The sequence below is a fragment of the Monodon monoceros genome, unplaced genomic scaffold (assembly GCF_005190385.1).
Source record: "Monodon monoceros isolate NGI ecotype Baffin Bay Population unplaced genomic scaffold, NGI_Narwhal_1 Super_Scaffold_2, whole genome shotgun sequence".
Classification (NCBI taxonomy): Eukaryota; Metazoa; Chordata; class Mammalia; order Artiodactyla; family Monodontidae; genus Monodon; species Monodon monoceros.
The window spans coordinates 104,714,414-104,729,845 of NW_021703776.1; the positions used below are offsets into that span (position 1 = coordinate 104,714,414).

The 15,432-nt window shown below is 48.5% G+C and overlaps 1 protein-coding gene across 1 annotated transcript; it reads left to right on the plus strand.

Moving 5' to 3' along the window:
* The first annotated feature begins 14,162 nt into the window (after positions 1 to 14,162).
* On the plus strand, positions 14,163 to 15,070 carry LOC114901409 (basic salivary proline-rich protein 4-like). Its single transcript, XM_029233091.1, has 2 exons — positions 14,163 to 14,495; positions 14,549 to 15,070. Exons 1-2 carry the CDS (start codon positions 14,163 to 14,165, stop codon positions 15,068 to 15,070), a joined length of 855 nt encoding a protein of 284 aa, XP_029088924.1.
* Positions 15,071 to 15,432: the final 362 nt, after the last annotated feature.

Sequence of the window (15,432 nt, forward strand, 5' to 3'; positions counted from 1 at the left end):
CTCCAGACTTTTTCAACTATGGATTTACATACATTATCGTTAATGGTGGACACTGTTCTAACTGCACTTTGTGCCTTGAGACAGCAGGTATACCCTGAAGCCACTGAGATTGAAAAGACATTTAAAAAGTAAGCATCTGAAACAATATTAATAATTTTAGTGAGGAAAAAAAGTTTTTGTACCTTCGACAATAATAATTAATCATTGGCAATGTTTAATCTCTCATTCTTTTAAATTTAATTTGTTTTATAATAAGCATTAGTTCAGTAGAGCATGTAGATAATTTGCAAATATATATACACATACGTGTATACCTCTACATGTACACATACACATGGCGTGGGCCACGTCCATGAGGTGAGGTTTCCAGCAGAACAGTGACAGGGTCAGATTCTCGGGGCGGGTCCCCGGTCACTGCAGCAGAACTGGAGGGCATGCAGAGGAGACAAGACTTCTTTGTGTTACACTTTGTTCTGCCACCCCCATCAGCCCTCCTCTCCCTCTCCTGCAGGTGAGCACACAGCCAGCAGCTCCTCCGAAGCCCCCCATCTGCATCGGGGCTCCTCAGCCAGCCCAGCTGACCTTCCAGCCAGTCCTCCGGGGTGGGGGCATCCTGTGCACTGAAGGACATTCATTCAGCATCTCAGCCCCCTCTCTGGAAGTGCCAGCAGCACACCTCCCACCCCAGCTGGGACAACCAAAAATGTCACCAAGACAGTTGAGACCCCAGTGGAAAACCACTGGGTTACATAAAGGAACTGCACACCCCCTTCTCCAGGGGAAACTTAAAACAACCCTGCGCCTTTTTTCAAAGGACATATTCTTCCCCCTTTATTCATTTTAACAGCAAAGCAGCAGCTTTTGATATACTGGAGGAACTATTACACCACTTGAAACACATACACCCATACCCACATCGAATCTTTCAAAATAAGGCTTTGATTTTGGAGTTAGGACCCATTTAATCTTCTACAATCTTTGTGAAACATCTTATTTTATGTAAGATCACCTCTAACAATCTGGAACATTCTTTTTTTCCCAGTGTTTGACTTTAAATGTACCCTGGATATCTGATGTTCTTTAGGAGTTCCTAAGGAAAACATTTAATCATTAAACAAATGCTACATATTCTTCAACAATATCAATTTAGACCAAACATATCATTTTTTAACATCACCAATAGACTGCTTAATTAATGTACTGATATGTCAATAATGTAGTCTCCTAGCACCCTAAAATGGGTTTTACATCTATATTTCACTCCCTCAAAACCTTTGGAGAATAAGAACAGGCATATCTACATAAATATCCAAATTTTCAGCTTGATTGCACATTTTTATCTTCTCAGAATAGCACTAAATCAACATATTCTTTCAGAACTACTTCTTCTCAGAGACAAAACAGATGTAACCAAGCAGGATCTAGTTTCATTGCTAAGTATTGATACTCTTTAACCCGTACACACTTACTATATTTTTTACTAACAAGGTTTTCATTCCCAGACTGTTCCTTTGATATTGCATTGGTCCATTCTCCTAGACATTTGGTTGTCATATGAATTCCGTACAATGGTTTTCAGCACACCACCCATGTCATTTACACCATCTTGGTTATACATCTGTATGTACGCATCCACATCTTCTATGATGAGGGTAAATTAAAATCTAAGTTCATTATGATATGTTAGGAATAAACAACCATTAGAAATTATCACAGAGATTGGTTCAAGATGGCGGAGTAGAAGGACGTGCTCTCACTCCCGCTTGCGAGAACACCAGAATCACAACTAACTGCTGAACAACCATCGACAGGAAGACACTGGAACTCACCAGAAAAGATACCCACATCCAAATACAAAGGAGAGGCCACAATGAGACAGTAGGAAGGGCGCAATCACAGTAAAATCAAATCCCATAACTGCTGGGTGGGTGACTCACAAACTGGAGAACACTTAGACCACAGAAGTCCACCCACTGGATTGAAGGTTCTGAACCACACGTCAGGCTTCCAAACCTGGGGGTCTGGCAACTCGAAGAGGAATTCCTAGAGAATCAGACTTTGAAGGCTAGCGGGATTTGATTGCAGGACTTCGACAGGACTGGGGGAAACAGAGACTCTACTTTTGGAGGGCACACACAAAGCAGTGTGCAATTCGGGACCCAGTGGAAGGAGCAGTGACCCCATAGGAGACTGAACCAGACCTACCTGCTAGTGTTGGAGGGTCTCCTGCACAGGCAGGGGGTGGCTGTGGCTCACCGTGGGACACTGGCAGCAGAAGTTCTGGGAAGTACTCCCTGGCGTGAGCGCTCCCAGAGTCTGCCATTAGCCCCACCAAAGAGCCCGGGTAGGCTCCAGTGTTGAGTCACCTCAGGCCAAACAACCAACAGGGAGGAGACACAGCCCCATGCATCAGCAGACAAGCTGATTAAACTTTTACTGAGCTCTGCCCACCAGAGCAACAGCCAGCTCTACCACCACCAGTCCCTCCCGTCAGGAAACTTGCACAAGCCTCTTAGATAGCCTCATCCACCAGAGGGCAGGCAGCAGAAGCAAGAACTACAATCCTGCAGCCTGTGGAACAAAAACCATATTCACAGAAAGACAGACAAGATAAAAAGGCAGAGGGCTACGTACCAGATGAAGGAACAAGATAAAACCCCAGGAAAACAACTAAATGAAGTGGAGATAGGCAACCTTCCAGAAAAAGAATTCAGAATAATGATAGTGAAGATGATCCAGGACCTCGGAAAAAGAATGGAGGAAAAGATCGAGAAGATGCAGGAAATGTTTAACAAAGATCTAGAAGAATTAAAGAACAAACAAACAGAGATGAACAATACAATAACTGAAATGAAAACTAAACTAGAAGGAATCAATAGCAGAATAACTGAGGCAGAAGAACGGATAAGTGACCTGCAAGACAGAATGGTGGAATTCACTGCTGTGGAACAGAATAAAGAAAAAAGAATGAAAAGAAATGAAGACAGCCGAAGAGAACTCTGGGACAACATTAAATGCAACAACATTCGCATTATAGGGGTCCCGGAAGGAGAAAAGAGAGAGAAAGGACCCGAGAAAATATTTGAAGAGATTATAGTTGAAAACTTCCCTAACATGGGAAAGGAAATAGCCACCCAAGTCCAAGAAGCAGAGAGAGTCTCATACAGGATAAACCAAAGGAGAAACATGCGAAGACACATAATAATCAAATTGGCAAAAATTAAAGACAAAGAAAACTTATTGAAAGCAGCAAGGGAAAAACGACAAATAACATACAAGGGAACTCCCATAAGGTTAACAGCTGATTTCTCAGCAGAAACTCTACAAGCCAGAAGGGAGTGGCATGATATACTTAAAGTGATGAAAGGGAAGAACCTACAGTCAAGATTACTCTACCCAGCAAGGATCTCATTCAGATTCGACGGAGAAATCAAAAGTTTTACAGACAAGTAAAAGCTAAGAGAATTCAGCACCACCAAACCAGCTCTACAACAAATGCTAAAGGAACTTCTCTAAGTGGGAAACACAAGAGAAGAAAAGGACCTACAAAAACAAACACAAAACAATTGAGAAAATGGTCATAGGAACATACACATCAATAATTACCTTAAACGTGAATGGATTAAATGCTCCAACCAAAAGACACAGGCTTGCTGAATGGATACAAAAACAAGTCTCATGTATGTGCTGTCTACAAGAGACCCACTTCAGACCTAGGGACACATACAGACTGAAAGCGAGGGGATGGAAAAAGATATTCCATGCAAATGGAAATCAAAAGAAAGCTAGGGTAGCAATACTCATATCACATAAAATAGACTTTAAAATAAAGAATGTTACAAGAGACAAGGAAGGACACTACATAATGATCAAGGGATCAATCCAAGAAGAAGATATAACAATTGTAAATATATATACACCCAACATAGGAGCACCTCAATACCTAAGGCAACTGCTAACAGCTATAAAAGAGGAAATCGACAGTAACAAAATAATAGTGGGGGACTTTTACACCTCACTTACACCAATGGACAGATCATCCAAACAGAAAGTTAATAAGGAAACATAAGCTTTAAATGACACAATAGACCAGACAGATTTGATATTTATAGGACATTCTATCCAGAAACAGCAGATTACACTTTCTTCTCAAGTGCACACAGAACATTCTCCAGGATAAATCACATCTTGGGTCATAAATCAAGCCTCAGTAAATTTAAGAAAATTTAAATCATATCAAGCATCTTTTCTGACCACAACGCTATGAGATTAGAAATCAATTACAGGGGGAAAAAAACGTAAAAAACACAGACACATGGAGGCTAAACAATACGTTACTAAATAACCAAGAGAACACTGAAGAAATCAAAGAGGAAATCAAAAAATACCTAAAGACAAATGACAATGAAAACACGGTGATCCAAAACCTATGGGATGCGGCAAAAGCAGTTCTAAGAGGGAAGTTTATAGCTATACAAGCCTACCTCAAGAAACAAGAGAAATCTCAAATAAACAATCTAACCTTACACCTAAAGGAACTAGAGAAAGAAGAAGAAACAAAGTCAGCAGAAGGACACTCTTTCACATAAATCACAGCAAGATACTTTTTGATCCACCTCCTACAGTAAAGGAAATAAAAACAAAAATAAACAAATGGGACCTAATAAAACTTAAAAGCTTTTGCACAGCAAAGGAAACCATAAACAAGACGAAAAGACAGCCCTCAGAATGGGAGAAAGTATTTGCAAATGAATCAATGGACAAAGGATTAATCTCCAAAATATATAAACAGCTCATGCAGCTGAATATTAAAAGAACAAACAACTCAATCCAAAAATGGGCAGAAGACCTAAACAGACATTTCTCCAAAGAAGACATACAGATGGCCAAGAGACACATGAAAAGCTGCTCAACATCACTAATTATTAGAGAAATGCAAATCAAAACTACAATGAGGTATCACCTCACACCAGTTAGAATGGGCATCATCAGAAAATCTACAAACAACAAATGCTGGAGAGGGTGTGGAGAAAAGAGAACCCTCCTGCATTGTTGGTGGGAATGTAAACTGATACAGCCACTATGGAGGTTCCTTAAAAAACTAAAAATAGAATTACCATATGACCCAGCAATCCCACTACTGGGCATATATCCAGAGAAAACCATAATTCAGAAAGACACATGCACCCCAATGTTCACTGCAGCACTATTTACAATAGCCAGGTCATGGAAGCAACCTAAATGCCCATCGACAGATGAATGGATAAAGAAGATATGGTACATATACAGAATGGAATGCTACTCAGCCATAAAAAGGAACAAAATTGGGTCATTTGTAGGGATGTGGATCGATCTAGAGACTGTCATACAGAGTGAAGTAAGTCAGAAAGAGGAAAACAAATATCGTATATTAACGCGTGTATGTGGAACCTAGAAAAATGGTACAGATGAACCGGTTTGCAGGGCAGAAATAGAGACACAGATGTAGAGAACAAACATATGGACACCAAGGGGGGAAAGCGGCGGGGGGGAGGGGTGGTGGTGGTGGGATGAATTGGGAGAGGGAGACTGGCACTGACATGTATACACTGATGTGTATAAAATGGATGACTACTAAGAACCTGCTGTATAAAAAAATAAAATGCAACAATTAAAAAAAAAAAGAAATTATCACAGATAGAAAATAAGTGATTCGGCTTCCTAGTAGACTAAACTAAGAATCTAATCTTTATTCTGAAAAATAATTTTTCCATTTAAAAAAGGTTTCTTTACTCAAGTCATCAAAATGCTTCCTCCTGCTTAAATTCCCAGTGATGAAAAACTCACGGAAAAGAGCATTCTCTGGGCTTTCAGCAACCACACTTGACGTGCCCTTTGAAGTGCTTGCCCCAAACAAGACAAAAGCAAACAGGAGACCCAAGGCCTGGCATGGCCACTTCCGGGGAAACAGACGCTGGCACAGCCAGGGGCTGGGCCACCCTGCACAGGCACCCTGCCTGGCTCCTGTCATAGAGAAATTCAGCCCACACCTGGTTCTGCAAGAGATGGAAGCCTTGGCTTCTGATACCACAGTTTCCCTATTCCACCTACACTCTGCCAAAAGCCTTTTTTTAAAAGCATATTCCAGGCCCTGGGTGTGACACAGAAGTTGGGCAAAGAACTTGGAATCCTTGCTGGGCAAGGCCCAGAGCGTGCCCCCCCAGGAGGACTCCACCAGGACCCCAGCCTCACCGTCTGCTCCCCACAGGACATCCCGCTGGCACCTCTGCCTCCCCCCCTCCCCACAGACACGCGCTGCGGTTTCCTCTGGGGAGGGACGCGCGGCGGGACCCCTGGCGAGGACAGGAGTGGGGTGCAGCCTGGAGAGGGCTGGGAGTGAGCTCCCGGAGTGGAGACCAGGGACCGCGGACGGGGGGAAAGTCAGACCTTCCTGGGGGGAGGTTTCTGGGCGGGGCGGCAGGGCAGCGAGCCACAGGCCACACGCGCTCACCTGCGGGGCACCAGGGCTTGTCCCTGGCAGGAACTGTCAGGCAAGGTGGAAGACAGCCAGCTCAGCTCCTGACCTCCCACCGCCCCACCGATGGGCCGGATCCCCAGAACCTGAGGAGCCTGACGAAAACCAGGAGCACAGCGAGGGAGCGCCTGTCCCCGCCATCCTTCCTCCGAGAGAAAGGCTGCGGGGAAGAAAGGGTGGACCTGGGGAGCAAAGCACAGGAACACACTGGGGCACTGACCAGCGCCCAGCAGATACCTCGCAGCAGGAATCTGACAGCCCACGCAGGTGGAAGGCCCTGCCTTCCCACAGGCCTGCCAAACACGGGGCGGCGAGACTCGCCCCTCAAACTGCAGTTCAGAGGGCAGGCGACCGGCCAGAGTCACCGGGCTCCCCTCGGGAGAGCCGGGATAGGGGTGGCCAGCGGAGCCACACAGGCAAGCAGAGAGGGACAGCCTGCAGTGACCGCCGGACACCAGCGGGGACTTGCTGGTGCCAGGACCACGCACCCCGGGTCCCAAATCCGAAGGCCTGAGCCCAGGGCCCACAGTAGAGACGCAGCAGAGTCGGACACAGAGGCAGCGAGGCCCCCGCTCCGCGGCTACCGTCACCGCCGCGGCCATCTTCTCCGACGGACCGTGCGGCACAGAACATCCCCAGGTGAGCGGCGCAGGCGGTGGTGGACTCGGGAGCCCTGCGCTGGGGGAGCCCTCTCTCCACGAGAACCGGGCACTGCGGGGCCGCCGTGGACGCTGCGTGTGGTGCCCTCGCAGGGCGGCCCCCGTGTGCTGTGTCAGGCGCAGAAGGCAGACGTGCTCAGCAAGTTGGGTCCCGAGTGCTGCGTGTGACCCCCAACGCTTCTGCAAGGTGTGTGAGGCCTTCAGTCTCTACCGTCAAATATGTTTATGCTTCGGTGACGAGACAAAAATCCAGACACTTAAAAACAGTGCCAACTAGGCATGTCAAATATACCCCCAAAAGTGCTCTGATTTCTGCATTTATCAAATAGCAAATATTATTTAAAAGGAAGTGTTTACTGTGTTTGAAAAAGAGTATGGACCATCCCTTTTTATTCCACTCTCCACTCAAACGTGTCAGAATTCGTATGACTATTTACGCTCTCTTTCTTTTATTCAAGGGCCTTAAGCTCTTTGAACGGATGACGTAACCTGCAGACGTGTTATCACGGTTATTTGTTCTCATTGGTACAATATAATGAGGAATGCATTCTAGCTGGGCTGGTGACTGTTTTTTAAATACGCTTCTTAGAAAACATAAATCATATGACTTTGTTTGTTTGTTTGGCCGTGCCACAAGGCTTGTAGGATCTCAGTTCACTGACCAAGGATCAAACCCGGGCCCTCTGCAGTGAAAGTACGGGATCCTAACCGCTGGGCCACCAGGGAATTCCCGATATTACTATTTTAAATGGTAATGCTTTTGCAAAAACCTCAGTAGTCAATTCAGCTGAGACTTGGACTCAGCAAAGTCGCACTGTTTTCAATGATAACAATATTCCACCCTGTCTGGCCACCAAGCTGGAGAAACCTGGAGCTTCTAAAAACAAGTAGGGTTACAACTAGGACTGCCATTACCAAGGGCTCTCCCACCATCTCATAAAATCTTCTCAAAAACACAAAGAATTTGGTATTTTTCTCATGGTATAAATTCAGAGTGGTTTAGGTGAAGTACTTTCATTTCTCTTGACTCCTGTTGTGCGTGCAAACTGTAAAGATTACCAGATGGAAAGATGAGGCAGGCCCTCAGTCAGTCACATGCCCCCCTGAAATGGTATCTTTTCTCCTGTAATTTGTGTCCTGGACCCATATCCACTCAGTCCCCACCACGTGTTTGGAAACTACTGGAATCCTCTCTTGGTTCAACGTGGACCATGTCATGGAATCACGGACCAGGATGCCCTGGGGAGACAGGTATGAGGCTGGGGAAGGCTCAGTCACAAGGCTGGGCCCCGGTCTCCCGGAACTGACCCTGGGACTTCCCTGTGTTTTGCTTAGGCAACACTTAGCTCAGATGGAAGTTTGGTGATCTGAACCTTGGCCTATTTTCAGGCAAAAGCAGAAAAGGAGATTCAAGAAGACCCGAAGTATTTTTTGGTAAAAGCGACGTGCCTTTGCAGGACAGAAGATGGCTTGAGATGGGAAGGCTGGGGGACGGCAACTTGCACTGCCTCTTCTCCAGATTCCCATTCCCACCCACCATGGAGAAATTGTGCTTTCTTTCGCTGGTCTGCCTCGTCTGGTGCCATTAAAATACCAGCTATTTCAGGGAACATACATATCACTGAATTGGCTTCAAGCCGTACCTCAGGTTAATTACTGCTCTGAGCTGGATTAAAGCCACAGCCCCAGATGGAAAAAGCATCAGCTTCCCAGGGCCAACTTTAGTGGCTGCTCCGTCCATTTATGAGTTGACTATATTTCACTGCTAGAGTCAGAACTGACTTGTACCATTAATGTCAAGTCCTCTTCCCTTTGGCAGCCAGGTCAGCCTTTCTTCTGAAAATTCCTTCCGCCAAACAAACTTCTAAACACATCCTTTGTACTGTACGTAGGACATTGCAAAATGGGCTTTTAGGACCATGAGGTGACACAGACTGCTCATGTCACATGAGGGAAGCTTCATTCTCTTACCTGCCAGCACACCTCAGGAAAGAATAATGAGTGACCAGAATGCCCCATCCCTTGCCTGTCTACCACTCTAAATGTCAAGCTTAGACGGAACCTACTCTTAAGTTTTTCTTATGAAAGTAATCCCTCCTTCGTGCCTTACTCTGAAGTACACTGTTTGGTGTAACAAGTCTCAAATGAGAGCTAGCTTCTTTGGTGTTTGTATTACTACATTTTAAAAATCTGATGGAAACCCAGAGGCATTCTGAACAGAGTTTATGGACACATCAATCTGTGAATGCTATGGTGGCACTTGCACTCCTGCCATCTTCGGAAGGCTAAAGGTGTCCAGAAACAAGTCATCCATTTCCAAACATCAAAATTCTCCAGAACAGCTAACCAAATAATTGAATCTGACACTCAGAACAAATCCCAACTTGGAAAATCAATGTCCCCCGCCCCAGAGGTCCTTGTTCTTGTGGAATTAGAGGGACAAGTTCTAACATCACACAGAATCCTTCTGCTGGGACCTGCATCCTACAGAGGTGTCCCTGCCCCATCCTGGGGTCATCTGCTGGAAAAGGTCAGAGACCCAGGACCCAATCCCAGCACTGGGTGTCCTACAGCGTGCTTCTTAGCCACTCCAAGTCTCAGTGCTTCCATCTGTGAAATGGAGATAGAAACGCTTACCTATCAAAGCTATTCAGGGGTGTCCACGTAACCACATGTAGAGTGCTCCCGGGGTTGCCAGGGTTCAAGGGACAGAGGGAGGGCACGGGGCAGTGTTGGGGTTATGGAACTGGGCTACCTCCTGTCACTGGAATCTATACCTAGAACCATATACCAAAAGGAAAACTCCATTTCACTGTGTGATCATTTTTAATTAAATTAGAAAGAGAAATCACCCCAATCTGTTTTACAACTATTAGCTCATCCCCTCCAGCCCATCACACCCTCCAGCTGCCCTCACGGAAACCATTACTAGTCACACAGGCTGAGAGGGCGTGTGTTTGTGTTTTCTGAATCACAGTCAATACGACTGGAGAGAACAGATAAAACACAAAATAAGTAAACCAAATGCCCTCTTACCCACCTCCACACAGGAGAGTTAACGCCAAGTGATCATCACAAAACCCTCAACAGCTTCCTTATTTCTGCACATCACACACAGAGGGCGTTTTATAGGCCCTGATGTTTCACACGTCAGCACCTCTAGCCCAAAGTTCAGTTTCTCTGGCTAACATGGGAGTCACCTACTTACCACAACTAACAAAGGAAAATGTCACTTAACATGTGACCATGAGTGTTTCCAGGAGAACCGCACCTCTTTTCACTTCCTGCCCTAGATACTTAAGTAGTGATCCTGGCCAAGTTGTTAGAGCACGAGTTAAAAGAAAAAATTTCCTTCTTCCTTCCACAAACTCTGTTTCCAGCCAGCAGAAAAGTGCATTGACTGTTTCCTGCTCCTCCAGTTCTCTGGCCTCCTATCAACCAAGATTTGAAAAATAAGTCCAGCTGGGTCTACATTTATGAAGGTCGATTTAGACTAATGTGAAAACAGCTGCCAGGTGCTTTTATGTGGCACAGAGAGTTATCTGCCATGAATTCAACTGTCTGCTTTCTCAGGAAATGGAACGTCTTGTCAGAAGAGATAAGATAGGTTCTCAGTTGAGCCTCAGCGGGCCTGCGTCTACCGGGATACATCTAGATAAAAAAAACCCTTTTGTCCACTTTCTTCTTAAGAGTTTTTTCACCTCTCCACACATAAAGAATCCTTAAACTAGCAATATTTGCACATAACCAGGCATATCTTAAATACCTACCACCCAAAACCAGAGGGTTCTTTTTAGTTTGGATCACATTGAGTTACAAACACCCTTTCATAAAATATGTTGAAATTCTAAGGTAATGCTCCAAGAGGTCGTGGTAATGGAAACCCTTCTTAATAAGACCATATGCGTAATGACAGCTCAGCTGACCCCACCTCTCCATACTTCACTCCACTTTCTCACCCCATATTCCTAACTTTCAAAAATCCTAAGAAAAGTGGATAAATAACTGCATTTTCAAGTTAGGTAATATTGCATGTAAAACACAGAACAAAATAAACTCAAAATGCATAAATTATTATCACGTAAAAGAACCAATGACTGCCAAAGAGTTCATCAAAACATATGCCCTGGGGTGATGAGCCCTGGGTTCCATCCTGCCTGAGCTGCAGATTCACTGTGCCGCTACTGCCCTTCTTCACGGGAAGCCAGGAATCCAACAAGTCTGCACATCTCATGGGGTACAGAAATTATCAGCGGAGACCAGCACCACCACCGAGAGGAAAGTAGAAAGCAGACTACTACAAATTTAGCACACCCCCTGCACCTCCTTGGTGGGTACCACTGATGGTGATCTTGGTAACCAGGTGCAAAAAGAGATCAGCTTTTAAAAGAAGAGATGCAAGATGCTGAGATGCACAGCTAAGCTTAGCACAGAGAGGAAGCCATCTAAAAGCCTCTGTATTTCCCTACACATTCCTCCTGAGTCTGACACGTTGAACTGCCGTCTCTGGACACAGGAGACAGCCGCACCACAGTTCCACCCAACGCCTCTGCATCCGTGGGTGAGCCCACTGTCTGGTACCTCCCTTTCCCGGAAGCCTGGGGTTTTCCCTGTGCCCCAATCCTTCTGCACGGGGACATCAACCAGCACCTGAGGCTGTAGGAGCCAGACCAGGAGGAGGAGGAAACAACAGGCAGAGAAAGGCTCACAGCCAGAGAGAAGGCAGCAGGGCTCTCGGGGGGAGGGGCAGGCTGCTCATCACCATAAACAGCCAACAAAATCAACAGCTCCGGACCCCAAGAAGCAAAGATGGATTTGTGCTTTTGTGGCAGGAAGGATGCTTTGATTCAAAAATAAACGTCGTGCCACCTAGGTGACAAAGCAACCGACTCCTGCTCCGGGAGTGGGCTCACTAGCGAATGAAAACTATGTGTGGGCAAATCGAGAGGCAAAAACAAAGGAGAAAAAAGAAACAGCCGCCCATCTTCAAAGCCAGGCGCACTGGGTAGGTCTGACTTTGGATTCTCCAAGAAAAATTTGCACGAAAGGTTGACTCTGTCCTTTGGCAAAGGAAATTCATTTTTCTTTAGCAAAAGAGGAAGATCTGTAACATGACTGCCCTTAAACGTGGAGGCTGCCAGAGCAGGTTCACAAACTGGCCTCCCTGTAACTGAAGAATGGCTTAAAGACAAAAGGCTCACGTTCGCATCATCCTTATGGAAAAAGTACTGAGCACCTGAACAAAAGGACGTCGTAAAATCACAGGGAAAGGCAGAGGGAGGGAGAAGGAAAACCCAAAGATGGACTTATAGGAAGAGAATCACTCAGCTGCCCGGGACAGCAATGCCCAACACAGCAATGGTGTTCTAGCTACAAACAAAGTTGAGTCATATCATTGAGAAGGGGTGCCTTATTCCTGCCCCATTCAACCCTGATAATAGTGTCACAAATAATGGGACACCTTGTGCCATAAGGGAGCCTTTTGCACCAGAAAGACATGGGCAGAATGGGTGGTGCAAGGTCAGGAAGCTTAAGTGATTAAGGTGGAAAGGGTGCACTTGAAGAGAAAGGGAGAGGTGCAACATCCACTGTCAGTGGGAAGCTGCCATCAGCTGCCATGGAAATAAGGCCTCGCCATGGCATGTGGCTCAGAGCAACGAAGTTAAACTCAGATGCGGTGGTTTCGTCAACCCAGGGTTTCAACAAGAGCTCCTTCACTGTCTAAATGTGAAGAGGCCCCTCGCTCAAGGCAAGGCATCCGGTGCAAAAAGAACTGGTCTTAGGTCTTGGTGACATTTGACCCTTTATTCTAACCTACAACTTCATGGTGCAAGTGAGGAGCAAAAACGTGTTATCTCCTTGAACCATGTGTTGTATAGGCCTTAACGTGAAGTTGAGTGTGAAGAGCTAAATTAAAAAATAGGTACAAGTGACATGGTTGGGGCCAGATCTAAGGTCTCTGGTGCATCTTTCCTGTCCATCATTATTTGGAACACTGTAGTTGGTGTGACCACTAACAAACAAGTTCCAGATGGCTGAGAAAGAGAAAAATAGTAGCATATGCCTTTCATGGGTGACCACGGTTCCCCGTGCACTTTCTGGTGACTGTGTATGTGAATCCTGAGGATAAGGCAGCAGCCCTCCGGGTGAGGACGGCGCATGGACATAAGGCTGGGTGAAGAGAACATTGGGAGCGTACATAGGTAGACATGGCTACACGCAAGCCCAGGTTGGGGCCCCAAATGGGAAGACCACACTTCCATCTGACTACCTGTATACTCTGCCATGGTAGTGTCCAATCATCCCTGGATACAGCAGGTTAAACGGATCACCTGGAGTCCCTGAGACAGTTGTAACAATGCCTGGGCCCCTAATGTTGCCCCACATCAAGACTGCATCCAGGAGGCTCCCTTGGGCCACATCGTGAACAGAGGGGGAATAAGTCACCCCTTCTCAGTGATATGACTCGACTTTGCTTGTAGCCAGAACTCCACTGCTGTGTCGGGCAATGCTGTCCTGGGCAGCTTAGCGATTCTCTTCTCTTCACATGTGTCCGGCCCTGGGTTTTCCTTGCTCCCTCCCTGAGCTACCACCCCCCTCCCCACTTCCTCCTTTATCTACGATTTCTGAAAAATGCTATGAACTGGCAATTACAATGGAAAGAGGATAGTCGAGGACCAGGCTCCCCCTCATCTCGTAGAAGCTACCTTCCCTGCAACACTGAGTGGCCAGTGTCAGCTGACCCTGGCTCTCCCTGACCGTGTGTGTATGTGGAGGGTGGCATCTGGCGAGCTGAGCAAACAGCTCTCACGTGAGGTGATATGCCAGTTCCGGCCCGACAAAGGAGGGAACACAGCCCAGCCAAAGCAGACCAGCCCGCAGCTCAGCCTTTGTTGCTGATCTGGGGCAAGGCCCTGGAGCTCAAGGCAGAGTGAGCCAGGCCCCGGACCCTCCCCAAGCAGGGTTCACCTGGCAAGGCTCACCTGTGCATGGAGCGGCCCCCAGGGCCCAAGGTGACTCTGACAACAGGACCCCAGGATGTGGCCAACCAGACACACCCTTCCACCCCAGGACTCCACCCCAGCAGGCGAGGACCTCCTCCTGGATCCAGCTCTGCCTCCAACTGTGCCACGCTGCCCACCAGGCCAGGACGCTGCCCACCAGGCCAGGGAGTGAGTGTGAAGACCCGGAAAGCAGAGAGGGACTCAGGGCAAGTGGCCGCATTAGCGAGGAGTCTGGGGAGACCGCCTGTCCCCCGCTCGCTGCAGTTTCCGTTTGTTTGGGACAGCGACGCCCAAGGAGACCAGAGGCAGGAGGAAGCGGTGGGCGGCGGAGCGAGGCCCCTCCACCACCCTGGACCTGGATTTGCGCTCAGTCTTGTAGCACCATTTATTCCGGCATTGAAGCCGCGGGCACGCCGGCGGCTGGAAGGCCTCCTGCACACAAAGATGAGCGCGGCGGGAGGGAGGGGCCCGACTGCTCCCGGGGCGGAGTGTCAAAGGCCACGCCTGCAGGAAGGCAATTCGGGGCGCTCCCCGTGGCGCTTCCCACCCTCGCCCTGCCACTCCCGTCACGGGAGGAAAATGTCCGTGCGACTGCGAGCGCCGGCAGGGGGGAGGAGGCCGCAAGGGGCGGGAAGGACCCCGCGGGGGACCAAGGCCGGGGGAGCGAAGGCCCCGCGCCCCCCCGGGCGCCCCGCCAGCCCCCCGGCGCGGCCCGCGGCGCACGCGGCACGACCACGCGGGGGTCGCCCACGCAGAGCGCGCTCCCACCGCCCCGCGCCCGCCGGGGGCCGCAAACTGAGGGGGAGTACGGGCGGACCCGCGACGCCCGCGCGGCCCTCACCTCCTCCCCACCCGCCCCTCATCTCCCAGGCGCCCCCGACACCGTCTTCTAGCACCGAGAAACCCCCGCCCCCACTCGGGCCCCCTCCGCCGCTCCCCTCAGTCACACGGGAGCCCCTCCCCAACCTCGACCCAGACCCCGACCCCACTCACCGAGCAGCCCCGGCAGCGGGCGGACGCGGGGCGCGGGGGCGGCGGGCGGGGCGCGCGGCAGCAGCAGCAGCAGCAGCAGGAGCGCGAGCAGCGGCCCCATGTCGGCGACGCTCAGTCCATGGCGGCCGCTCCTCCCCGCGCTCCCGGCGCTGCCGCGGTTTCAGCACCGGACAGCGCCGCCGGCCCCGCCCCGACACGCCCGGCCCCGCCCATGCCCCGCCCCCGACACGCCGCGCGCGCCCGCAGGCCACGCCCACGCCCC

What these genes read in the sequence shown, in the direction of transcription:
- LOC114901409 (XM_029233091.1), top strand. Translation starts at nt 14,163, where the DNA reads ATGGAGCGGCCCCCAGGGCCCAAGGTGACTCTGACAACAGGACCCCAG. An exon ending in ACCAGAGGCAGGAGGAAGCG is followed by an intron (nt 14,496 to 14,548) that starts GTGGGCGGCGGA and finishes ATTTGCGCTCAG; the next exon opens with TCTTGTAGCACCATTTATTC.